Source organism: Vipera ursinii, assembly GCF_947247035.1.
Source record: "Vipera ursinii genome assembly, chromosome: 13".
Classification (NCBI taxonomy): domain Eukaryota; kingdom Metazoa; phylum Chordata; class Lepidosauria; order Squamata; family Viperidae; genus Vipera; species Vipera ursinii.
Window position 1 is genome coordinate 14,649,952 of NC_139526.1, and position 25,000 is coordinate 14,674,951.

At 46.1% G+C, this 25,000-nt stretch overlaps 1 protein-coding gene across 3 annotated transcripts in view; it reads right to left on the minus strand.

Moving 5' to 3' along the window:
• Nucleotides 1-25,000, minus strand: part of DCUN1D3 (defective in cullin neddylation 1 domain containing 3) — a 32,279-nt gene that overhangs the window by 1,182 nt on the left and 6,097 nt on the right. The window contains exons 2-4 of one of the 3 annotated variants that reach the window (XM_083372850.1): nt 20,678-20,809; nt 4,998-5,078; nt 1,481-2,013 (exon numbers count right to left, since the gene is read on the minus strand). In XM_083372850.1, coding sequence (XP_083228976.1) covers nt 1,481-1,911 — 431 coding nt within the window. In that variant the 5' untranslated portion in view covers nt 1,912-2,013; nt 4,998-5,078; nt 20,678-20,809. Of the gene's footprint in view, nt 1-1,480; nt 2,014-4,997; nt 5,079-12,197; nt 12,319-20,677; nt 20,810-25,000 lie in introns of those variants that run through there. The other 2 variants (XM_083372852.1, XM_083372851.1) reach the window with 2 other exon arrangements.

A 25,000-nucleotide genomic window follows, 5' to 3' on the forward strand; every position in this document is an offset into this window, starting at 1 on the left:
TGAAAGAGGTAAAAGAGACCATGACTGCAAGGACTATAAATCAGGTCAGATTTATAGTCTTGGATGGGAAGCGAGAGGTCTTCAAGAGGAGGGGGGGAGAAAACCACTGGAAGTTCAGTTGCTTTTTGAAAAAGCACCTTTTGGTACAAACCTACTTTCTTCGACCAGAGGTCCTTGTGAGGCCACAAGGCCAAGGTATCTGGAAAGCAACGGGTGTTGGAAGGGTGGCGTGAGCAAACGCCATGACGTAACTCAATAAAAGGGGATATCACTAGCTCAGGGTTGAACTGTGGAGGTCTTGGCGTTCTCTGAGTACCTCAAAGTTCTAAGGCATGGGTCTTCAAACTTGGCCCTTTGATGACTTGTGGACTTCTGGGAGTTGAAGTCCACAAGTCATCACAGGGCCAAGTTTGAAGACCCCATGGTCTGGATATAAGCCCCCGGTTTCATCAAAATGGCCGACTGAGGAACTCTGGGAGTTGAAGTCCACAAGTCATCAAAGGGCCAGGTTTGAAGACCCCATGGTCTGGATCTAAGCCCGCGGTTTCATCAAAATGGCCGACTGAGGAATTCTGGGAGTTGAAGTCCACAAGTCATCAAAGGGCCACGTTTGAAGACCCCATGGTCTGGATCTAAGCCCGCGGTTTCATCAAAATGGCCGACTGAGGAATTCTGGGAGTTGAAGTCCACAAGTCATCCAAGGGCCAGGTTTGAAGACCCCTGGTTTGGATATAAGCCCGTGGTTTCATCAAAATGGCCGACTGAGGAATTCTGGGAGTTGAAGTCCACAAGTCATCCAAGGGCCAAGTTTGAAGACCCCTGGTTTGGATCTAAGCCCGTGGTTTCATCAAAATGGCCGACTGAGGAATTCTGGGAGTCCACAAGTCATCCAAGGGCCAAGTTTGAAGACCCCTGTTCTGAGGTCAAATATCTCAGGGAGCACCAAGGACTCCACAAAGCACAACCACCACCCCTTCCCAAGTTGAAGGTGTAGCATCCATGTTGCACGCCATCTGTTAGGAAAAGAGGACGACGGGATTCAGAGAAACAATAGAAGAACTTTTTTAGGAAGAGTCAATGTCTATGGAGATACTCAACCATCCAGGTGATGGTTGTTCCAAAGATGCTTTTCCCACTTTCTTGATTTCGTTTTCCTTTTGGAAACATTTTGCTTTTCCTCCAAGAAGCTTCTTGGATGAGGAGCGAGACATTTTCAAAAGGAACAAGCAAGAAAGTCCAGCTGCCTTTCGAAAAAGCATCTTCTTTTTTTAGGAAGCCAAGGAACATTATGAGATTGGACAATTTTGCAAATGAGGCAAGGTGTGTGTCAAGGAAATGGGTGGAGCCAGGCTTTCCTGCATTTCCCTAAAGTTTGGCGGGGGACGTGTTTGCCACTTACATTTTCCACGTTTTTTTTCCTTGTCTCCTCGACTTTCTCGAAACCTGTTGAGGGGGGTTCCGGAGACCAGGCAGGACTTACCGTGTGAATTTGCACATAGTAGCCGCCTGGAATTTCCAAGCCAGCACGAGCACTTTGAATTCCGTGGGGTCGACACAGAGGTCGTTGCAAAAACGCTCCATGCCTTCCTCCAATATGGCGTCTTCTCGTTCGTCCTTGTATCTCCTGAACAATTCCTCAGTTCTGTGGAGGAACGATTCCTCGCAGCCCGAGACGGGCTCTTTCCGGGCATCTCCAGAGGATGTGGGAGGCTGGTTGGATTCAATAGCAGCTTCTACCTTCTTCGTCCCGTTGACCAGAATATCTCCAGAGGGTTTCCTGCCAACCAGGCTGAGTTCCTCCTTGTGACTGGTGCTCCGCTTCCCGTGAGCCTTGACGTGGGCCTCCCGATCGCCATTTTTGCTACCCAGAGTGGAAGAAGGATTCTTGCACTTGGTGACGCACTGGCCCATATTGTAGCACGCCCAGCGGTTAGAGCAGCCCCCACGCTCTCACACGCCTGCCCCACTGGTGCTGCCTGGGCCTCTGCATGCTCTCAGTTGTAATCGGCCGGCCTGGAAGAAAGGCAGGCAAGGGGAAGAAAAGATCAGTCAACTTAAGGATCCAAAGCAAAAACGTACTGCTTGAAAAATGGGGGAGGGGGGAAAAGATGTAGACCGAGGTCGTCCAACTTTAACAACTGTTAAGACCTGTGGACTTCCACTCCCAGAATTCCCCAACTTGTCCCAGTTAAATCAACATTGGTTGAAGTGGCCAGGGATAACATGGTCTATATCAGGCGTAGGCAACCTTGGCTCTTTTAGGACTTGTGGACTTCAACTCCCAGAATTCCTGAGCCAGCGTGGAGCAAACTTTGGCCCCTTCATGACTCGTCGTCTTCAACTCCCAGAATTCCTGAGCCAGCATGGGGAAAAATATGGCCCCTTCATGACTCGTGGACTTCAACTCCCAGAATTCCTGAGCCGGCATGGGGAAAAATATGGCCCCTTCATGACTCGTGGACTTCAACTCCCAGAATTCCTGAGCCGGCATGGGGGAACTATGGCCCCCTCATGATTCGCGGACTTCAACTCCCAGAATTCCTGAGCCAGCATGGGGAAAAATATGGCCCCTTCATGACTCGTGGACTTCAACTCCCAGAATTCCTGAGCCGGCATGGCTCAGCTTGGAAACCTCTGGCTGAGGAATTCTGGGAGCTGAAGTCCACGAGTCCTAAAGGAGCCAAGGTGGCCTATCCCTGGTCTAGATTATAGAGGGGAGGGGCTGTGGGCCTCCAGATATTGCTGAATTATAAATTCCAGCACATTTTCTCACTGGCTGTGTGGGCTACGGCAGTTGGCCATTGCAGTTCAGCAACCATGCTGGAGGACTGCAAGTTTCCCAACACTGGTCTCCGCTCGAATAAAAAAACAGATAGAAGACAACGGTCCATCTTCTGGGAAACGAAGAAAGCATCCTTAAGAGCCCGCATCCTACAACATGGACATCCCTGTTCTTCCCAGGGGTTTCCAGAATACATCCCAAAGCCCGCCTCTTCCTCCTCTAGGCCAGCTAAAACTCAAGTTCCGCCAGGAGAGATCCCTTATTTCTCTCTGCAGGTGCCAAGGGCCTTATCAGAAAAGCTTCCATGAAGCTCTGTTGGCTGACATGCTGGGAATGAACAGTCCGCCAGGCTAGCCAGGCTGAGTGACAAGCTAAGCCACTGACGGCCGTGGCTTTAAAAGGGAGGCGAGATGGACACAGACAGCATAGCTATCAATAGCTGCTAGTCACAATGGCGATGTGCTGTCTTAGCATCAGGAGCAGCATCTCTCTCCATATTAGTTGCTAGGGAACAGGAGGGGGGGAAGGGTCCCCCCCCTGGTGCGCTCGTATCCTGCCCATGCGCTTCCCCGAGGCATCGAGCTGGCTGTGGTGGGAAGATAATGAATTAAACAGAGCCTGATCCAGCTGGGTTTCACTTACGTGCTTTGCGGCTGGGGAGAGAGAACAGATGCAATGAGGAAGGTGCCATAATGCGAGCATTAAGTGTGCCCTACGGCTTCACAAAGCGTGGATGCGTGGCCTGGGGCCCGCCCGCCCGCCTGCTCGCGGGACTGTCTCCGTCTGCTTCTATCTCCCCCTCCCCGTCATGTGTGAGATCCAACGGAAGAGGCATGCTCCAGGCCCCCTCCATCAGGGAATATCATCTGACTTCTGGGAAAGTCATTTCCCCCCCAGGGATTAGTCTCGGAAAAGGATTATTTGCAGCTCAGGGTTCAAAGGAGGCGTTCCTCGCTGCTTTCTGAGCTTTGTGTTCTTCCAGATGTTTCACGACTCAAACTAAGTAACAGCATCGATGCTGGATGCTAGACGGCCACTTGTCTGAGATGGTGTATAGACCAGGGGTCTTCCAACTTGGCCCTTTTGTGACTTGAGGACTACAACTCCCTGAATTCCTCAGCCAGCGTGCCTGGCTGAGGAATTCTGGGAGTTGAAGTCCACAAGCGGCGGTCTTCCAACTTGGCCCTTTTGTGACTTGTGGACTTCAACTCCCAGAATTCCTCAGCCAGCGTGCCTGGCTGAGGAATTCTGGGAGTTGAAGTCCACAAGCGGCGGTCTTCCAACTTGGCCCTTTTGTGACTTGTGGACTTCAACTCCCAGAATTCCTCAGCCAGCGTGCCTGGCTGAGGAATTCTGGGAGTTGAAGTCCACAAGTCATAAAAGGGCCAAGTTGGAAGACCCCTGGTATAGGTTCTCCTGCTCGTGCAGAGGGCTGGACTAGAAGATCTCCAAGTTCCCTTCCAGCTCTATTCTATTCTATTCTATTCTATTCTATTCTATTCTATTCTATTCTATTCTATTCTATTCTATTCTATTCTATTCTATTCTATTCTTATTCTATTCTATTCTTTCTCCATACTATTCTATTCTATTCTATTCTATTCTATTCTTTCTCCATACTATTCTATTCTATTCTATTCTATTCTATTCTATTCTATTCTATTCTATTCTATTCTATTCTATTCTATTCTATTCTATTCTATTCTTATTCTATTCTATTCTTATTCTATTTTATTCTAAATTCTAAATTCTAAATCTATTCCATTCCACTCCACTCTACTAATTCCATTCCATTCTATTCTAGAACCGAGTGTGGTTTATGGATAGGAGGAGAAGCGGGGGGGACTGTGGCGTCCTTGGTGCTTTCTCAGCTTCGTGGTTTTCTTGAAGACATTTCATTACCCAACCAGGTAACAGCATCCGAGCCTTCGGATGATGTTACCTAGAGGGATCGGCTGTCTTATTTTATTGGGATGAACATTAAAAACGGACACGGGAGGCATCAAGGCTCACTTTAATTTCTGAGTGTTCCTGACTACGTGTTCCAAAAACAGGACGACATGGACCTCCTCTGCAGCTCCCCGTCCGATTTTCATCAACTTCAGCTAGCACGGCCAAAAATTGGAAGCAGCCATCACTCTACTGCCATGGACTACGCCAACTTACTTGAATGCCGCCCCACCCCCCCCACCCCCACGAAACAAACACAACTTACACGATATCCTACAAAGAACAGGAAGGCATTGCACCATTTAGGCTGACTCTCCTCCCAAGGGAATAGGTGCCTTTTGGATGGCTGTGGAAACAAAAATAAAAGGACTCAGAAAAGTGCGGAGAAAAAAAATATTCTAGCAATGGCATGCATCAAAAAAACAAAATTAAACCAGTAGCCACGTCTAAAGAGGCTGGTTGTAAAAAGGACCGGCTACAGTTTTACAGAACCATCAATACTTACACTATCAAGACCATTAAGTTTTTCCAGCTGTTAGCAGAGACTGAGCTGCATTAGAGCAGGGGAATTCTGGGAGTTGAAGTCCACACACCTTAAAAGTTGCCAAGGTTGGACACTCCTCCATTAGAGCGTTCACACAGCCAATCTAGACCAACTTAAGAGTGTTTTATATTATTGTCGGAATATAATTTGATCTGTTTAGAACAGAGGTCCCCAACTTTTTGGGCACCAGGGACCGGTTCCATGGAGAGAGGTTTTTCTGCGGACCGGAGGGGGAACGTGGTTTTTGTGTGCTGCCTGCATCTCGTGGATGGGGCTTTGCTTGTTTGTGCGGACTGGATGCTGGGATGCCAGGGTCCGGTACTGGTCCACGGACCAGGGGTTGGGGACCCCTGGTTTAGAACATGGGTGCTCAACTTTCTAGTTTCGTTTGCATTTGTCGTTCAGCCCTCCCCACCACTGTGTTCCATCTTTATATGATATCTATATGATATCTTTATATGATATCTATAGGTTAACGTGCATCTCATTGCAGCTCAAAGAAACCTCAACAACTCATGGCTCCGTACGCCCTAACGCAGCCGTGTGCTATTTTAAAAAACGCATATGCTCTTAAGAGCCAGCTTTGTACCAAACGTTGTCTTGCAAACTTCTGAAAAGTGGAAGCGAGGGAGAGAAACGAATAACGATGCAATCTGTACGTATTGATTTGGGGGGGAACGGAAATCTGGTCGGTCCCTTCTGGAAGGCAGTCTCAAGAAGATCCTCTAGAGATACCACACACGAGGTCCGTATGACACACGCTATTCTCTTTTCCCCCTAGCCCCGCCTCGGGTGCCAGCTTGCTTCCTTATCTCCCAGGTGCCGGTAAGAGGAACATCTGTTGTTAACAGACAACTCTCCCGTACTATTTTGGATTCTGTTGTGCTGCAAATGGTTCCGTAATCAGGTTGCACTGGTAGCCCTGACGACACTCAGCCAGAAATAGCGAGGAGGAGGAGGAGGAGGAGGAGGAAGAGCAGAACAAAAGATTTTTTTAAAAAAAGAGGATTTCTGTTTCCAAAAATATTGGAGAAGATGTAGTTTTTCACTTTGGAAAAAGAGAGGTGTTTTTTTTTAGAAGGAAGGAAGGAAGGAAGGAAGGAAGGAAGGAAGGAAGGAAGGAAGGAAGGAAGGAAGGAAGGAAGGAAGGAAGGAAGGAAGGAAGGATTGATTCTGACTGAATGGGAAGGAAGGAAGGAAGGAAGGAAGGAAGGAAGGAAGGAAGGAAGGAAGGAAGGAAGGAAGGAAGGATTCTGACTGAGTGGGAAGGAAGGAAGGAAGGAAGGAAGGAAGGAAGGATGGATGGATTCTGACTGAATGGGAAGGAAGGAAGGAAGGAAGGAAGGAAGGAAGGAAGGAAGGAAGGAAGGATGGATTCTAACTGAGTGGGAAGGAAGGAAGGAAGGAAGGAAGGAAGGAAGGAAGGAAGGAAGGAAGGAAGGATTCTGACTGAGTGGGAAGGAAGGAAGGAAGGAAGGAAGGAAGGAAGGAAGGAAGGAAGGAAGGATGGATTCTGACTGAATGAGAAGGAAGGAAGGAAGGAAGGAAGGAAGGAAGGAAGGAAGGAAGGAAGGAAGGATTGATTCTGACTGAATGGGAAGGAAGGAAGGAAGGAAGGAAGGAAGGAAGGAAGGAAGGAAGGAAGGAAGGAAGGAAGGATTGATTCTGACTGAATGGGAAGGAAGGAAGGAAGGAAGGAAGGAAGGAAGGAAGGATTCTGACTGAATAGGAAGGAAGGAAGGAAGGAAGGAAGGAAGGATTCTGACTGAATGAGAAGGAAGGAAGGAAGGAAGGAAGGAAGGAAGGAAGGAAGGAAGGAAGGAAGGAAGGAAGGAAGGCAGGCCACAATCAAACTTGAAACTCTTTTTCTATTAATTCAGACGTCACTAAACAAGCTGTTTTAAGTTGAGAACTACCTATGTCCTCATGAAAATATGTGTTTGGGAGTGAAATGCAGTCTTTGGTTTGAGAACTGCCACTCCTGGGGGGGCGGGAGGGGGAGAAACGTTGCTAGAAAGAGGGAAGGAAGAGGAATTGCAAGCCAGTTGGGGAAGGTTCAAATCCCCGTGACTCATGATCGTTCACGGGAAAATGTCAGCATGCACGGCAGACAAGTCCAGACTTGCAAAAAATTATTAACAATAATAATAATAAAAAACCCGACAACAGTCTAAGGGAATTATCTGAGGTTTCGTGGTGAAGATCACCTATGTTTTTCTCATTCGTTTATGACAGTGAAAGCTTTGCTGGGATTCTTCTTACGCAGTCTGCTACAATATTTGGGTGACAAAGTCGGAAAATATGAGACCTGCCAAGCAAGACAAATCAACTTTCTACAGCCACTTTAACACCGGTGGACTTCAAGTCCCAGAATTCCCCCAGCCAGCCATGCTGGCTGGGGGAATTCTGGGTGTTGAAGTCCATGATTGGAGACCCCTGCTGGAGTGGGATATCAGAACAGGACTTTCTCTCCAGTTGTGGTATTCAAACATTTCTCTCCTCTTGCATTTCCATTCATGAATGAATGGAGAACCAGGACCATCATCTTAGGACCAGAACTATGGGCTGGGGGAATTCTGGGAGTTGACATCCACAAGTCTTTAAAGTTACCAAGGTTGGACACCCCTGTGTCTACAGCCTGGAGGAGATTCTCCAAGGAACCCCACCTCAATCCGTCCATCTCTCTCCATCCCTACGGTTCTTATTTTGACTCAATCTAACAGCCCTTTAGGGAGGCGGTGGCTCAGTGGGTTGGGACGCTGAGCTTGTCGATCAGAAGGTCGGCAGGTTGGCGGGTCGAATCCCGAGTGCCGCGTAGCAGAGTGAGCGCCTGTTACTCGTCCCAGCTTCTGCCAACCTAGCAATTCGAAAGCACGTAAAAATGCAAGTAGAAAAATAGGGACCACTCCGGTGGGAAGGTAACAGCGTTCCTTGCACCTTTGGCGTCTAGTCATGCCGGCCACATGACCGCGGAGACGTCCTCGGACAAGCGCCGGCTCTTCGGCTTTGAAACGGAGATGAGCACCGGCCCCTAGAGTCGGAAACGACTAGCACGCACGTGCGGGGGAACCTTTACCTTTACCTAACAGCCCTTTAGAGCAGGGGCCTTCAAACTTGGCCCTTTGGTGACTTGTAGACTTCAACTCCCAGGATTCCTCAGCCAGCGCCAGTTTGAAGGCCCCTGCTTTATACAAAGCTGCTCTGAAAGGAAAGGGGGGGAGAGAGAAGATTAACCACAAGAGATTGCTCAATCCAATACTCAGGAAGACGAGAGACTGCTCATAAAACCAACTGTTCCCTCTCCTGACTCTCATCCCTTACAACATCCGGCAACCAGGATATAATCCGATGCCATCTGTGCCTAATGTAGGCCTAACTGCGTTATGGCTCAACTTTGGAACGTTTACAATTGCAAACATCATTATTTATCTTCTTCTTGTTGTTTTTTAACTGCAGAGGTATACTGCTATTGAGATAAGACTGTATATTTGACAAATTAGCAAAAAAATAAATAAATTTCAAAGTATAAGGTTAGGTTCAACTACTAGGGGAAGTACATGTAGCTTCCGTGGGAATACAGGAATGAAGAAAGCCACTGTTTAAAAGAGGACGGTCTGACGGAGCTTCTGGCCCACTTTTCATCCCGACTAGGTTTAGAATCCTGTCATTGGAAAAAGAACATCTGGAGAGACGGTCGTGAGTACTCGCGAGAGAGAAACAGATGTTGAGTTTTTCCGACGGCTTCACCAAGTAGAATTCCTGCTGCCGGAGCTGGTCAAGTCCTTAACTTTCTGACCAAGTTCCTTTCCACAAATATGTGAAAACCATGAAAAAACAACAACCAACCAACAGCTATGAATTCACTCCTTAGTAACTTCCCTGACTTTTCCACATTGCTGATTCATTGAACAGCATTACATTGTAAGGAAAGAATCTGAAATCTGGATGTCCCAAGTGTTATTCTTGTTGAGAAGAAGACGCCCACTCTGCTAAGTTCATCACCAAACATCTGAGAATGGAAGGTGAGTAGTAGAAACCATTTTCATGCTGAGGGCTTCATATTCCTCAGTTAAAGCGGGGAAGAGGGGTGTCTCCAAACTAGACAACTTTTAAGACTTGTGGACTTCAACTTCCAGAATTCTGGCTGGGGAATTCTGGGAGGTGAAGTCCACAAGTCTTAAGAGTTGCCAAGTTTGAAGATCCCAGATTTCAAGAACAAGACAGCATATTTGGCTACCGAGGAGGGTAAAAAAAAGCAATTCCTTACACCAGGGGTCTTCAAGCTTGGCCCTTTGATGACTTGTGGACTTCAACTCCCAGAATTCCTCAGTCGGCCATTTTGATGAAACCACGGGCTTAGATCCAAACCAGGGGTCTTCAAGCTTGGCCCTTTGATGACTTGTGGACTTCAACTCCCAGAATTCCTCAGTCGGCCATTTTGATGAAACCACGGGCTTAGATCCAAACCAGGGGTCTTCAAGCTTGGCCCTTTGATGACTTGTGGACTTCAACTCCCAGAATTCCTCAGTCGGCCATTTTGATGAAACCACGGGCTTAGATCCAAACCAGGGGTCTTCAAGCTTGGCCCTTTGATGACTTGTGGACTTCAACTCCCAGAATTCCTCAGTCGGCCATTTTGATTAAACCACGGGCTTAGATCCAAACCAGGGGTCTTCAAGCTTGGCCCTTTGTTGACTTGTGGACTTCAACTCCCAGAATTCCTCAGCCAGGCACGCGTGGGAAGAAAGGTCGTAAAATGGGGCAAAACTCACTTAGCAATGGAAATTTTGGGGCCCGACTGTGGTCATACGTTAAGGACTATCTATACTAGATATCCACCACGCCATTTTTACCCCACCTTGTTGCGTTATGTCTTGACACCTTCACTGCAAGACCTAACCAAAAAGAAATTGGGTTTGTAACCCTGGGGGACAAACAGTGTTAGGAATAACAACACGTTTGTCCCTTGTTGAGGGAATAAAAGAGCTACACACCTGCTCTCAGAGGTCTAATTGCTTTTTCATCTGCCCACCTACTAACGATGAGTAGCACGGAGGCATAAATCTACCCTACGTAGAATACATTTTGTGTGTGTGTGTGTGTGTATTAATCTTTTAAAAGGCGGAACTTGCACTTGGAGACAATACTAAAGCGGGGAAAACAAGTCTTATTAAAACCGACTGAAGCACTAAAATCCCCAAGTAAAAACTAGAGACATCAGTGATAACATAAAGATGAGTAATTAAGAAAAGCTAACAGGATCGTGTCACAGGCAGACCTCGACGTACGACCGCGAGTGCGCCCAAAATTGCTGTTGCTAAGCGAGACGTTCGTGAGGTGAATTTCGCCCCATTTTACGACCTTTACTGCCACGGTTATTAAGGGAAAGACTGCAGTTGTCAAATTAGTAACCCGGGCTTCCCCACTGACTTGGCTTGTCAGATGGTCGCAAAAGCGGATGATTACGACCCCGGGACACGGCAACCGTCGTAAATAAGAGCCAGTTGCCAAGCGCCTGAATTTTGATCATGTGACCGTGGACACGTGCCGCAAGGGTCATTCATGCGTGTGAAAAACAGTTGTCACTTTTTTCAATGCCGTTGTAACTTTGAGAACTGTCGTAAGTCGAGGACTACCTGTACAACAACAGCTGAAAAAGAACTAACGCTGGTGACTTTTTGTTGACTATTTCAAAAAAAAAAAGTCTGTTTGTCCTTTGATAAACTCAAAGGGATTAGCTTCAAACCGGCTCTTTCTGGTGGTGGTTCCCCAAATATGAAATACAGTTCAGGGAAGTCTGCCGGAAATCAATATCTTTTACCTTCTCAGTGGGGGTTTTTTTCCCCTCCCAAATATATTTCAGGGTTTATATATTACTATAAACCCTAAAGAGGAATTAAAACTTATTTCTTGGCCAGTTTGAGCAAGCAACATTTTTCTGCAGCTGCTTCAAGTTTACAAGAGCTTTGTTTCTGCATGAAATATTATTTACCTTTTAACCCGTTTCATCTTTTAGACAATTGTAACGCTCAAGTTTTACAGTGAAGTTCCAGGCCTTCGTTCGCTAGCCTGAGAGTAAATACGGTCATGTTTTGTTGTGTGTGTTTTGACACATATATGTATATGGGTTACTTATACATATATATTAAATGTTACGTTGAATATAACTCCACCTTTCCGTCTCTACATCCAAGCCAAACAACTACATTGTACAATGTTGCTGCTCCTTATCCCTGTTTATTATTAAAATAATTTTAATGTGACTCATTTCTATGGACTGCTTGAGAAAATACCCTTGATGCCTTATAAATCTGATAAATAACACTCATATTAGCAGGGTTTTTTGTTTTTACAACCCTGTAATAATAATAATAATAATAATAATAATAATAATAATAATAATAATAATAATAATAATAATAATAATAATAATAATAATAATAATTTTATTTATATACCGCCCTTCTCCCGAAGGACTCAGGGCGGTGAGTTATCCCTTAATTCAGGGTAGAGTTTGAGCATTTACTGGCTGGGTGCCCTTCCTGACACCTACATGAAGTTCACAGCAAATATTTTTTTTTCTTTGCACCCTAAATCCATACTGAGTAGGAGGTGTCATCGTCACCACTAGGCCACCAAGCCACTCAACAACTCACATTAACAGTAATATGCAAAAAAACCAACAACCCTAAGCAATCAAACCCCGGTGAAAGCCTTCCTTATAACACCCACTGGCTGACTCCTTTTTCCCAGTCAAAACCAAGAAAGCATAGCAGGAGACTCAGATGGAGAAACAGATGGATCATCTGCGTGGTGGCACCCACTGCAAAAAGAACAATGTTGTCAACAATGCTGAGGAACATTGGCTTTTTTTGAAGAAGAAGAAGAAGGAGGAGGAGGAAGAGGAAAAACTCAACTCACACCACAACAAATGGATGTCGTGCAATGAAATAAAGGGGTTTGCTTGAAGGCAATTACAGGAAAATCAAATGAGGAACACTTCCTCGTGTGGAAGTTCCTAATACGGTAGTAAAATTAGCTGACTGCGCAGCTACTTCCTCTCTTGAAAAAGACAATGGGTTTCCATAGCTGAGGATTTGTAAGCAGGGGCTGGATGCTTTGAATTGGTTCAAAGTTGACTTTGACCATCTCCCCGATCATTTTCAGCATCGATGTAGGGGTCCTGCTAGATCAGACATGTCAAACACAAGGCCCGGGGGCCAGATCCAGCCCGCGAAGTGGTTTCATGCGGCCCGCGAGGCCATCCTGGAAACAGTAAGGGAACGGCCCCCACTGCCTTGGCCCTGGCCCAGAGACCCTCCTTCTGCCAGAGACCCTCAGATCTGTCCCACTCCTGCCCAGGCCCCCATAGGCACCCTTGATGCGAACGATGTAGAGCTGGCCACGCCCACCCAGTAGGCCATACGCACTCTAGCCACGCCCACCCTGGCCACACCCACCCGGCCCCTTGAGGGCAACCGCAACGCTGATGCGGCCCTCAATGAAATTGAGTTTGACACCCCTGTGCTAGATAAACGCAAGGTGTGATGGAACCTGGATTAAGGGACATAAGGAGAGCTATTATTTCCCCTGTCCTCACCACTTTCTACGGAGGGACGATGGAGAGCATCCTGTCACATTGCATCACAGTCAAAATCCTGCCTGTTTTCTTTGCATTGGTACTTGTTCCTAGTACCGTGGTGGCGAACTGATTGCACGCGTGCCACAGGTGGCACGCAGAGCCCTCTCTGTGGGCACGCGCGCCGTCGCCCCCGTCCTAGGCCTTCAGCTGGGTTTTATAAAACCTTTTCCCTTTAGGCCTCCACCATGTACAAAAAAAAAAGTTTCAATCAATCAATTTCAATTTCTTGCAGGAAAAAAAAAGATCTTTTTTTTTTAAATTCCATTTATATCCCGCCCTTCTCCGAAGACTCAGGGCGGCTTACAAGCTTAGCAGTAGCCTTCATTCTATGTATATGCCTGCTTATTAGGGCTTTCACACACACCCCAAGCGGCATTATTACAAAGTCAGCTTAATTGCCCCCAACAATCTGGGTCCTCATTTTACCTACCTCGGAAGGATGGAAGGCTGAGTCAACCTTGAGCCTGGTGGGACTCGAACCTGCACTAATTGCAGGCATCTTGCAAAGTTGGAATTGATTGATTGAACTTTTTAGTCCCACCCAATCTGCCATTAACACCGCAGCCACGCCCACCCAATGGGCCACGCCCATCCGGCACATGATGACACATAAGTGGGTTTTGGGTTGCAGTTTGGGCACTCGGTCTCTAAAAGGTGCGCCATCACTGTCCTAGTATCTCACGAAAGCTACCGTGGTGGTCTCAATGCAATAAGAGCCTATCATGCACAGCCATTTCTCTTATTCTCATCCTCTTATGCAGGGGTGTCAAACTCGCAACGTCACGTGATGTGTCGTGACCTATTGCGACTTTCCCCCCGTTGCCGGAACTGGGGTGGGCGCAGTTTCGGCATGATGCATCCGGCCTGCGGGCCGGCAGTTTGACATGCTTGCCCTTATACATACACGCTGGAACTCTCAAACAGCCTTGCTATCCATTGCTCCACAAAGCTTCACCTCAGCAGACAAACCCGTTGCAGAAGAAGGGTAGGTTGTTGCAAATCTCCCCATTAATTCCTTGATTTTCTCCAGGCTACGATTCCACGGTCTCCAAATGCTGGGAACCGTCTCATTGGAGCAATTGGTCTCAAGAGGGAGTGTCAGGACGCAGCTGGTGCAACAGAACGAAACCATGGGCAAATCATGGCAAACGTGGAGAAGACAGTCATACACGTGATGGGCTTAAGCTCCTGCCAAGGAAGAGCCGTGCTAAATGCATTCTTCCACCTCATGATCGACCTCCATGATCAAAGATGGCGTCTCGCCAGCCACCACTAATGCTTGGTCAACCAGCTGCCAGAGAGCGATGCCAAAGGCTTCGTTCTTGGTCAAGCGGTGGAAAGGCTGAGGAACAGCAGAAGCCCAACGACTTGGTGCTTTGGGAAAAGGACGCCTTCTCAAAAAAGCAGCCCTCTTCGGCTTCCCTATTTACGTCCGCCAACTTTTCCTCGACTTACGACCACAGCTGGTCCCCCCCAAATTCCTGTTGCTCAGGGAGTTTTGCCCCATTTGCAACCTTCCTTGCCGCAGCCCTCAAGTGAATTGGCGCGGTGGTTAAGGGAGGCACATGGAATCTGGCGTCTCCACTGACTTCGCTGGTCAGAAGGTCGCCAAAGGGGATGGCGTGACCCGCTGCGAGCGATCGTTTCACCTTCCCTGGGGTTGGCCATCAAGACAACTTGCGAGAGCGCCCGTCGCATCTCGCAGGTGTTCCAAGCCCAGTTCCCAGAGCATCAGGCAAACTGACGGCTGCAGTTGCAAATGGCCAGCTGCGGTTGCCTCTCCGGCAGCCGAAGACAGGGGAAAAAAAACCAACCCCAATACGGGTTACTATGCAATTACCATTATTTTAATCGCGGGAAGGAACAAGCTACCCCGGAGCACCTAATTAAGATGCCGCAAGGAGCCCAATAGTCAGAAAGACTCGGCTTCCCCCGCCTTTCAAAGAAAAGAGACACGGCACCCTCCATGGCACAGCTCTTCTTAATCCGAAGAGACGGAAGTCAAAAGGCAGGATTATTGCCACGCAGTTATCCGAAAGGAATAGGCACTTCTGAATAAAGTTTTGAGATTTTTTTTTAAAAAAAATTGTTAGAAGATTTGGCCAGCCAGACTGCAACTGACTGTTAGATGGCTGAAATGCCCCTTTTAAAGCACTGGGCTGGCTTTTTTTTCCCCGTGCGGAAAGAGAGGAATTTCCCAACTGAACTCCTGTGGAAGTACAAGATGGGGGGGGGGGTTCTTTACCAAACTCTGCAGAGACCTACATCAAACTCAGTGATAATCCAGAAACTTTGCATAATTTCTATTATGCCAATCGCAGAGAAGGCCATTATGCTTTGTCCGTTTCGTCCAGCCTCACTCCTTGCTGTGTTGTAGAAATGAAAAAAACAAACTAACACAACAACCCAGAGGAAGGGACTATAGAGATGGTCCTCGACGTACAAGCATGCTTGTTCAGTGACCGCTCAAATTTACACGGGGGTTGAAAAAAAAAGCAACTTATGACCAGTTTTCGCATGATGCTTGCGGCATTCCCCACGGTCGTGTGATCAAAATTTGGCCGCTTGGCAACTGGGATGGAATTTATGACCGCTGCACTGTCTTGGGGTAATGTGATCACAATTTGCAACCTTCCCAGCTGGCTAACAACAACAACAATAAAAGTTGGAAGGGACCTTGGAGGTCATCTAGTCCAACCCCTCCTGCTCAGGCAGGAAACCCTACACCATTTCAGACAAATGGCTGTCCAGTCTCTTCTTAAAAACTTCCAGTCTTGGAGCATTCCCAGCTTCTGGAGGCAGGTTGTTCCACTGGTTGTTAATTAATTCTGACAAAATCAACGAGGGAAGACAGATGCGCTTAATGGCTGCAGCGATTCGCTTAACAACCGTGGCAAACAAACAAAGGAAAAAAAAAGACTGTAAAATGGGACACAGCTCACTTAACAAGTGCTTCGCTTAGCAACAGAAATTAGGGGGGCCCAGCTGTGATCATAAGTCAAGGACTATCTACACATTCAGCAATTTTACACAGTTATACCCTCTATTCCTGTTTTGGATCCAAACAATACATTCCCGGAAAAATCTTCCACCAAAAAAAAAAAAAAAAAAAAAACCAGCAGATCTACAAAAACAGCAAGAAATCCCGGGAAAAAAATCAGCTTTTCTTGTTTGCTTTAGAAGGCTTGTTCCAAAAAGATGTGTCGACTGTGGGCTGTTATCATGGACAGACACGGGGTGGGGAAATTTTCCACAAAAAGTTTTCCAGGAGCGGACTTGCCTGCCAGTGACAACTGTAAAAAATAAAATAAAAAATTGAATGGAGATATAATACAGGTGGTCCTCGGCTTACGGCCACGACTCAGCCCAACGTTTATGTTGTTAAGTGAGAAATTTGTTAAGTGACTTGGGCTCCATTTTGTGACTTTCCTTGCCAACGTTGTTAAACGAATCTCTGCAGTGGTTAACCTTCGTAAGACGGTTGTTAAGCGGATCTGGCTTTCCCCGGGGACTTCGCTTGCCAGAAGGTCGCCAAAGGGGCTCACGGGACCACGGGACACTGCGACTGTCATAAATATGAGTCAGTGGCCAAGCGTCCAAATTTTGGTCATGTGACCCTGGGGATGTTGCAACGGTCTCCAAGTGTGAAAAACGTTCATAAGTCACCTTTTCCAGTGCCGTTGTAACTTTGAACCCTCACTAAATGAATGGTTCATATTTTTATACCTATATTTTAACAATAGCACAGAAGGATACGCTCCTGTCTTGAATGACGAACCGCTACTCCAGTCACAACCATTTTAAGATTAAACTTTAAAATAATGTGTTTATTCAGCCCCGGGTCCTTAACTGATGACTGACTCGGGGTTTCCCCCCCCCCCCCCCCAGATACATGATGTTAAAAAATAAAATAAATAAATGCCCAAAACAGTCTGGGAAATTTTCCAGTTCGCATTCTCCAGAAAATCTACAACACTTGTCCTGGAACAGGAGAGAGAGAAAAAAACCAATATCCCAAGCTTAAATGCGAATGTTCTCCAAAGTCAGAGCCAAGTCTAAATGTCATAATAAGATTGTTTACCACTGCATTCTTGAAAGGCTGCTCAGTGTAGTGATATATATATATATATATATATATATATATATATATATATATATATATATATATATATATATATATATATATATATATATATATATATATATTGTTGTTGTTGTTAGTTGCGAAGTCGTGTCCGACCCATCGCGACCCTATGGACAACGTTCCTCCAGGCCTTCCTGTCCTCCACCATCCTCCGGAGTCCATTCAAGCTCACACCCACTGCTTCAGTGACTCCATCCAGCCACCTCATTCTCTGTCGTCCCCTTCTTCTCTTGCTCTCAACCTTTCCCAGCATTAGGCTCTTCTCCAATGAGTCCTTCCTTCTCATTAGATGGCCAAAGTATTTGAGTTTCAGCTTCAGGATCTGGCCTTCTAAAGAGCAGTCAGGGTTGATCTCCTCTAGGACTGACCGGTTTGATCGCCTCGCAGTCCAAGAGACTCGCAGGAGTCTTCTCCAGCACCATAGTTCAAAGGCCTCAATTCTTTGGCGCTCAGCCTTTCTTATGGTCCAACTTTCACTGCCATACATTGCGACTGGGAAGACCATAGCCTTGACTATACGCACTTTTGTTGACAGGGTGATGTCTCTGCTTTTTAGTGTGCTGTCTAGATTTGCCATGGCTTTCCTCCCCAGGAGCAAGCGTCTTTTAATTTCTTGGCTACAGTCCCCATCTGCAGTGATCTTGGAGCCCAGGAAAATAAAATCTGTCACTACCTCCATTTCTTCCCCATCTATTTGCCAGGAGTTGAGAGGGCCAGATTTTGAACATATATATATGTGTGTGTCAAATGTTAACTATTTAGAAATGCATTTCAGTCTCCCTTAATTCTTAATAATTTACACAATATATATATATATATATATACACACACACACACACAAATAAAATATTGCTGAAGCCGTGTCAAAATGGAAAATGCAGAGAAGTGAAGGCCCTTTTCTAAAAGAAGATTGTAAAGAAGAGCAGATTTATTGGTAGGTTTGCACCTTCAAGGGAGATTTTTTCCAACAGCTCCATTAATTTGCATGTTGTGGTTTCAGCTGGCTACGGAAGACTTGCCTCTAAAAAAAAAATGCTTAAGGAAGCATCAGACGCACCTCTTAAGCACACTGCTGTAAAAACTCTGCTGTGGGTTTCTGTGCTGCAACACAACGGGATCCGCGTTGCGTAATTTTTTTTTTTAATTCCATTTATATCCCGCCCTTCTCCGAAGACTCAGGGCGGCTTACAAGCTTAGCAGTAAATCCAGATGAGAGGTTTGTAAACTATAGATTAGGACTTTAAACAATGGGTGATCCCTATGCACTAGCCTTGATTTATCAAAGTATAGCCAGACCAAGCAATGGCATTGCAGTCTTATCTGTGTCGTGTGATGTTGTAAGACAGCCCAAAATAGGAGGATTTTTTCCTTTCCCTCCCTAATTGTATTATTAATTCAGTGAACCATTTATACCCGTCTATCCAGGAGGAGGACTCATACACTTTGATTCCATTCACATCCAAATCAATCAGAATTAAGCTTTCCATCCTCAGTTCTCCCTGCTCCACATCTCAACGTAGCAGTATCAGAATGGGTGGCTACAAAGAAGAGGCAGTCAAGCTCTTCTCCAAAGCGCCCGAAGGCAGGACAAGAATCAACTGGATGGAAACTCGTCAAGCAGAGAAGCAACCTAGAACTAAGGAGAAACTTCCTGACAGTTAGAACAATTAACCAGTGGAACAACCTGCCTCCAGAACCGGTGAATGCTCCAACCCTGGAAGTTTTTAAGAAGAGACTGGACAGCCATTTGTCTGACATGGTATAGGGTTTCCTGCCTGAGCAGGGGGTTGGACTAGAAGACCTCCAAGGTCCCTTCCATTAACATTCTGTTATTATATGTTAGAATGAGAAAACATAGAATTTGAGGGTTGGAAGGGATCACAGAAAAACTAGATCATCTCCAAACTCCCAACCTTATGATTCCACAGGTCGGGTGTTCCCACAATATCCAAAACAAATGATTCTCAATCTTTGCTTGAACACCTCCAGCAGTGTGTGTGTGTGTATGTGTGTGTGTGTTGTGTGTATGTCTTGAGTGTTTTGAGCACCCTGTCGACCTAAATATGGGCAAAATCTTTTGCCTTTAATTCTTTTGTTAGCAATCCAAATTTATTTATATAAATTATATATAAATTTATATATTTATATATTTATGCACACACACACCCATACATACACAGGCACACGCACACGGTGGCTTGATCAAGATTCTCAAGAGGATAACATCAGCACACCACAACCTGCACACGGAATAAACAGAAAAATCTCTACCTTCAGAAGGGAAGAGAAATCGGAAGAAATCTCCTTTTTAGATTTCCAGCTCAACTCTTTTCTTAAAAGCCCTTTCGTGGGGTGGGAAGAGAGGAGGAGGAGGAGGAGGAGGAGGAGGAGGAGGAGGAGGAGGAGGAGGAGGAGGAGGAGGAGGAGGAGGAGGAGGAGGAGGAGGAACTATATAAGATGGACCTTCCAAGCCATGCTTTATTATTAAATCAAATGCCAAACATGGAGATATTCCAGCTACAAAAACACTGGCCTAAAATGACCTGCTGCCTATTGGGCTGAAGAAAGCAGGATTTGTAGTCCAAAAACTGGAAGGCTGGCATGCAGCTTTTTTCTCCCCCCCCCCCCCCGACTTCTTCCTCGGATGATGTTGCCTGGTTTGGGTAATGAAACGTCTGCAAGAAAACCACCAAGGAACCCACCGGGATGGTCCTTCTCTTCCTCTTCCTCCTCCTCCTCCTCCTCCTCCTCTTCCTGCCCCCCCACTGCAAAACCCCTCTCCCTTCTAACACTGATGATGTTACCTAGTTCGGTAATGAAACATCTGCAAGAAAATCAACCAGGTCACCAAGGAAGCCACAGTGCTACTCCTCTTCCTGCCCCCCCCCCACTGCAAAAGCCCTTTGCCTTCTAACAATGATGACGTTGCCTAGTTCGGTAACGAAACGTCTGCAAGAAAACCGCCAGGCTTATGACGGTCGCCGTACCCCGGGGTCACCTGATCCCGCTTTGCGACCTTCTGACGAGCAAAGTCAATGGGGGGAAGCCAGGTTCACGTAACAAGCAGGTTACTAACTCAACAAACGCCAACGATTCGCTTAACTAGGGTGAGAAAAGCCGTATAATGGGGCAAACTCACTTAAGCGATGTTTCACTTAGCAACAGAAATTTTGGGCTCGAATTTTATTTTTTTTTTTGGCCGTAACTCAAGAACTACTTGTACTTAGTTATCTTAGAAGAACCTAAAGCTGTTTCCTAACGGATCAGGCTTCGGCTGCCTGGCTTTTTAAAGGAGCAAGGCAACTAAGGAAGAACAGAAAGCTTCCAGCGATTTTTGGGGGGGAGGAAATCTGCGGTTCTCAAGTGTATTTAAAGAATTTAAGGGACAGCCATCCACTAGAATCCAGAGCTCTATTGGAAAAGACACAGCATCCATTGTTTCAGCCAAACTGCCCCAAAGAGTACAAACGTTTTTCATAAAATGCTAGCTGCAGAAGGAAATATTCTGTTAATATTGGCTTAACCACCGCTTGCCACAATTGTTCGCCATTTCACATTAAAACCAACGTCTCTCGGCCACCTCTTTTCCCTCAACCCCAAAAATTATTAACTTACCCAAAGACTTTACAAGGCTGGGGTGTTGTTGTTGTTGTTGTTTAATAACGTTGCAAAATTGCTTTTAAACTAATATTCTCAATCTTTTTTCTCCTCCCAAAGAGAGCATGTCCTCTATAACTTCACGTCTCCCTTAAAAAAAAAAAAAAAGATTCTTAGGTACGGTTGCGATAGGTTTTGCTGCTTAAAAAGAACAAAGAGAAATTGAGCGGATGATATTTAGGAAAAGAGAAAACAGAGGGCAGAGGAAAACCGACTGGTCCGTTGAGAATTTTGCCGTCGTCGTTTTTTTTTTTTTAATTTTTCATTTCGGGTGACGGACATGTGTTTATCCCAAGCATGCTTATTTTAACCTCAGTTGCTGACAACTGACCGCTGGAAATTGGAAGTCAAATGTAGAACATTCTGGGACAGATTACTGGACAATGCCTGGCCCTAACTTTCGAGCTAAAAAGCCAGGATTTCACAAAGACTTATGTTGGATAACCTTTATTGTCTTTTTTTTTTCCTGGCAAGCATTAAAAATGAAATGTGGTTGCTTCCTCTCAAAGTGTACACACACACACAAACGCACATTTAAAACATACTGCATAGCATATACAACGTATGGATAGACCTACACCCTTTCGTATAAGTAACATATAAATATTATTCACTAGTTCCTGCACGAAACCAAAATAATCACTGCACAAAAACAGACCTGAACTCATTACTCACACCAATGCTAAGGGGGAGGGTGTTCTGCTTTCTTGTTTAAAAAAAAATGCAGCTTCCACACCCTTCAGATAGGAAGCGAATATAAATAATGACTGGAAAAGCAAGCTACATCGGAATGTTGCATTTGATTTGCATGTTTCTACACAGGGAATTCAGAGGTTGGGAAAAAAAAGGGGTGGGTGGGTGGAGGCCATAGATTTTCTCCCCTTTCCCTATGAAATCGATCCAAATCGGAAGCAAACGTGCAAGCTCTATGTCGGGCAGTCCTTGACTTACAACAGTCCATGACCAAACCAAATTGATGGATAAAATGGGTTTTAAGATCAAGAAGATGAAATTCTTTGTTGTGAATATGACAAACATGAACTGCATGTTATTTCAAAATGATAATATTAAGGTATGGAATGAAGTTATAAGGTAAATGACCTTCGCTCATTCCGCCGGGACCTGAAGACTTGGCTCTTTGAGCTTTCTGGCCTGGACTGAGAGTATTAATTGGGGTTTTAATTGGATTTTAATTGGGGTTTTATATTTATTCAAGGTTTAAATGTAATCATTTTAACTGTTCTTATTTTTTGTAATTGTCGTATTGTTATTTTAAAAACCTTGTGAACCGCCCTGAGTCCTACGGGAGAAGGGCGGTATATAAGTCTAATAAAGATAAAGATAAAGATAAAGATTTAGTGACCGAAGTTATAACGGTACTGGGAGGGGTGGGGGAAATGACGCTTTTCACACCTCTGACCGTCGCAGCATCCCGATGGATCACATGATCAAAATTCAGACGCCGGGCCATCGGTTCGTATTTACGATGGTGGCAGCAGCGTCCTGGGGTCACGTGAACGCCTTTTGCGACCTTCTGAGCAGCAAAGTCCGGGGTGGGGGAGCCAAATTCACTTAACAACCGTGCTGCTAACTGAACAGCTGCAGTGGTTCGCTTAAGGACAGCGGCAAGAAAGGTTAAAAAAAATGGGGTAAAAATCACTTCAGAATTGTCTCGCTTTTAGCCAGGGAAATTTGGGGCTCAACTGTGATTGTTAAAAGTCGAGGACTAGCTGTAATGATAGATTGGGGTGTCAAACTCGCAGCGCCACGTGACATGAGCATAGCAGCTGGCAGGGGTGGGGAAACCAAGTTCCTAGACCAGGGGGTGGGCAACCTCGGCTCTTTTATGACTCGTGGACTTCAACTCCCAGAATTCCCTGAGCCAGCCACGCTGAGGTGAAAGGGAGAGTTTCCAAGCTGAGCCATGCTGGCACAGGAATTCTGGGAGTTGAAAGTCCACAAGTCATGAGGGGGCCATAGTTCCCCCATGTTGGCTCAGGAATTCTGGAAGTCCACAAGTCATGAAGGGGCCAAAGTTTCCCCCATGCTGGCTCAGGAATTCTGGGAATTGAAGTCCACGAGTCATAAAAGAACCCAGGTTTCCTACCCCTGGCCTAGGCCTAGACCGCTTTATGACTCGTGGACTTTAACTCCCAGAATTCCTGAGCCAGCCATGCTGAGGGGACAGGGAGAAGTTTCCAAGCTGAGCCATGCTGGCTGAGGAATTCTGGGAGTTGAAGTCCACGAGTCATAAAAGAGCCAAGGTTGCCTACCCCTGCCCCTAGATACTGCTGAATTTCAACATCCCAAAGCCCCAGCTAAAATGGTCCAGGCAGGGCAAAGGAGGTTGTCCAGCCACATCTGGAAGGCCACCGTTCTCTGCCCCGAATGGAGCAATCCTCAAGGCCACAACAGCAGTGGCCCTGCTTATTCGAATTAAAAGCTCATCTGGTCCAACATCTGCTCCTCGTAACGAACCGCAGGAGGCAAACAAGAGTCAAATGCTGGTACGCTGCCCTTGGAGATGGAAGCTCTTCTGATATCCCTTTCGAAAGACAGAGGAAGGACACTGGGGTTCGACCAGGAGGAAGAGAAAGGCATAACCCACAAGGAAAGGGGAGACAAGGGTGAAAAAAACCTGAGTGGTCTGTTGTCAGTCACCATCCCAGAACAAAAACTGTGATTTCCTAGCTTTCTGCTTGTGGAGAAGGAAAAACATGCTTTTCAACCTCGCAGTCGAATATGTGCCTAAGAGAAGGGCAGCTCTCAAGTTAAACACACACACACACACACACACACACACACACAAACTCTCTTTCCATTTTAAATGACACCAGCCAGAGCACAGAACAACTCAAAAGAAGTAGAGCAAGATCAGAAGATGCGGAGAGGCCTGGCCCAAAGAATCGCCAAGAGTTGGACGCAACTGATTGGATATAACCATCATCCTCAGGAGAAACTTCCTGAGAGTGAGGACAAGCAACCAGAAATCGTGGACGCTCCATCACTGGAGATTTTTAAGAAGAGGCTAGAGTAGACAATCACCTGTCTGAGATGGGTATAGGTTCTCCTGCTTGAGCCCGGGGGCTGGACTAGAAGACCTCCAAAGGTCCCTTCCACCTTTATTCTGATTGATTGGTCGAACTAATCAAGGAAAGAAGCAACCTGGAATTCGGGAGAAGCTTCCTAACAGTGAGGTCGATTAAGCAGTGGAACAGCTGGCCTCCAGAAATCATGGATGCTCAATCAATCACTTGAAGTCCACAAGTCATAAAAGGGCCAAGTTTGAAGACCCCTGCTCTCTAGAGTAACTGAAACAATAGCTGCAACGGGGACAGTTCAGAGCCCCAGATAACACACTTACGTATCCCTAACCCCTTTCAAAATTTAGCAACCCTTCCTTTTCGAGTAAACATGCACAGCAGGGTTGGGCTCCAAAGTGAATCTTTAACATTTATTCTAAAGGAGAGGGGTGAGGGAAGAAAAGCTTTTTTAAAAAAATAAATAAATCACAATGACTCAAGATAGCAGAAGAGCTGAATTGGGAAAGAGCTGGGATTTTGAAAAGGTTCCCCCCCCCCGTCCCCCATCAACACATATCCATAAGATTCTATGTTGATTCTTCAACCTCTGGTCCAGTCTTGTTATGTTCCCCGTGTCTTCTCAGCCACCATAGATAGCTATGCTGGCTAAGGATGATGGGAGTTGCAGTCCAACATATACAGAGGCTGTAAGGAGCAAGAAATGGGACTTGCCTTTCTTCTCCCTTCAAAGCCGTTCCATTTCGCTGTTCTTCTGTGTCATTCCTCCCAAAGCATTTTACAAAAGAATTAAACAAGCCCTACTCTGGTCACCACGCTGTGGACTGAACTTATCAATGGGATCCCAAGCAAGGCGCCTCCCCAACTCATCTTGGTGCCCAGCTTAGCAGGAATGAAGAAACCCAATCTTTTAAGTATTTGGACGCTAAGGAAGATCCTTAAAGTGCTTTTCCCCTACCTCCACCACCAAATAGGCAACTGGACTTTGTTTTTCCTTGAAGACAATCATGACTTGGATGGCTGAAAATCTGCCTAGGCATTACACCATGGAGGGTTTTATATAACACACAGAAAGACTTGTCTGGTTCTTTAATGCAGGGGTCCCCAACCCCTGGGCCGTGGACCGATACCGGTCGGTGTCCAGGCAGCAGAGCTGGAGGTGAGTGGTGGGCAAGCGAAACTGTGCGCGCACAGGATCTAGATCAGGGGTCTTCAAACTCGGCCCTTTTATGACTCATGG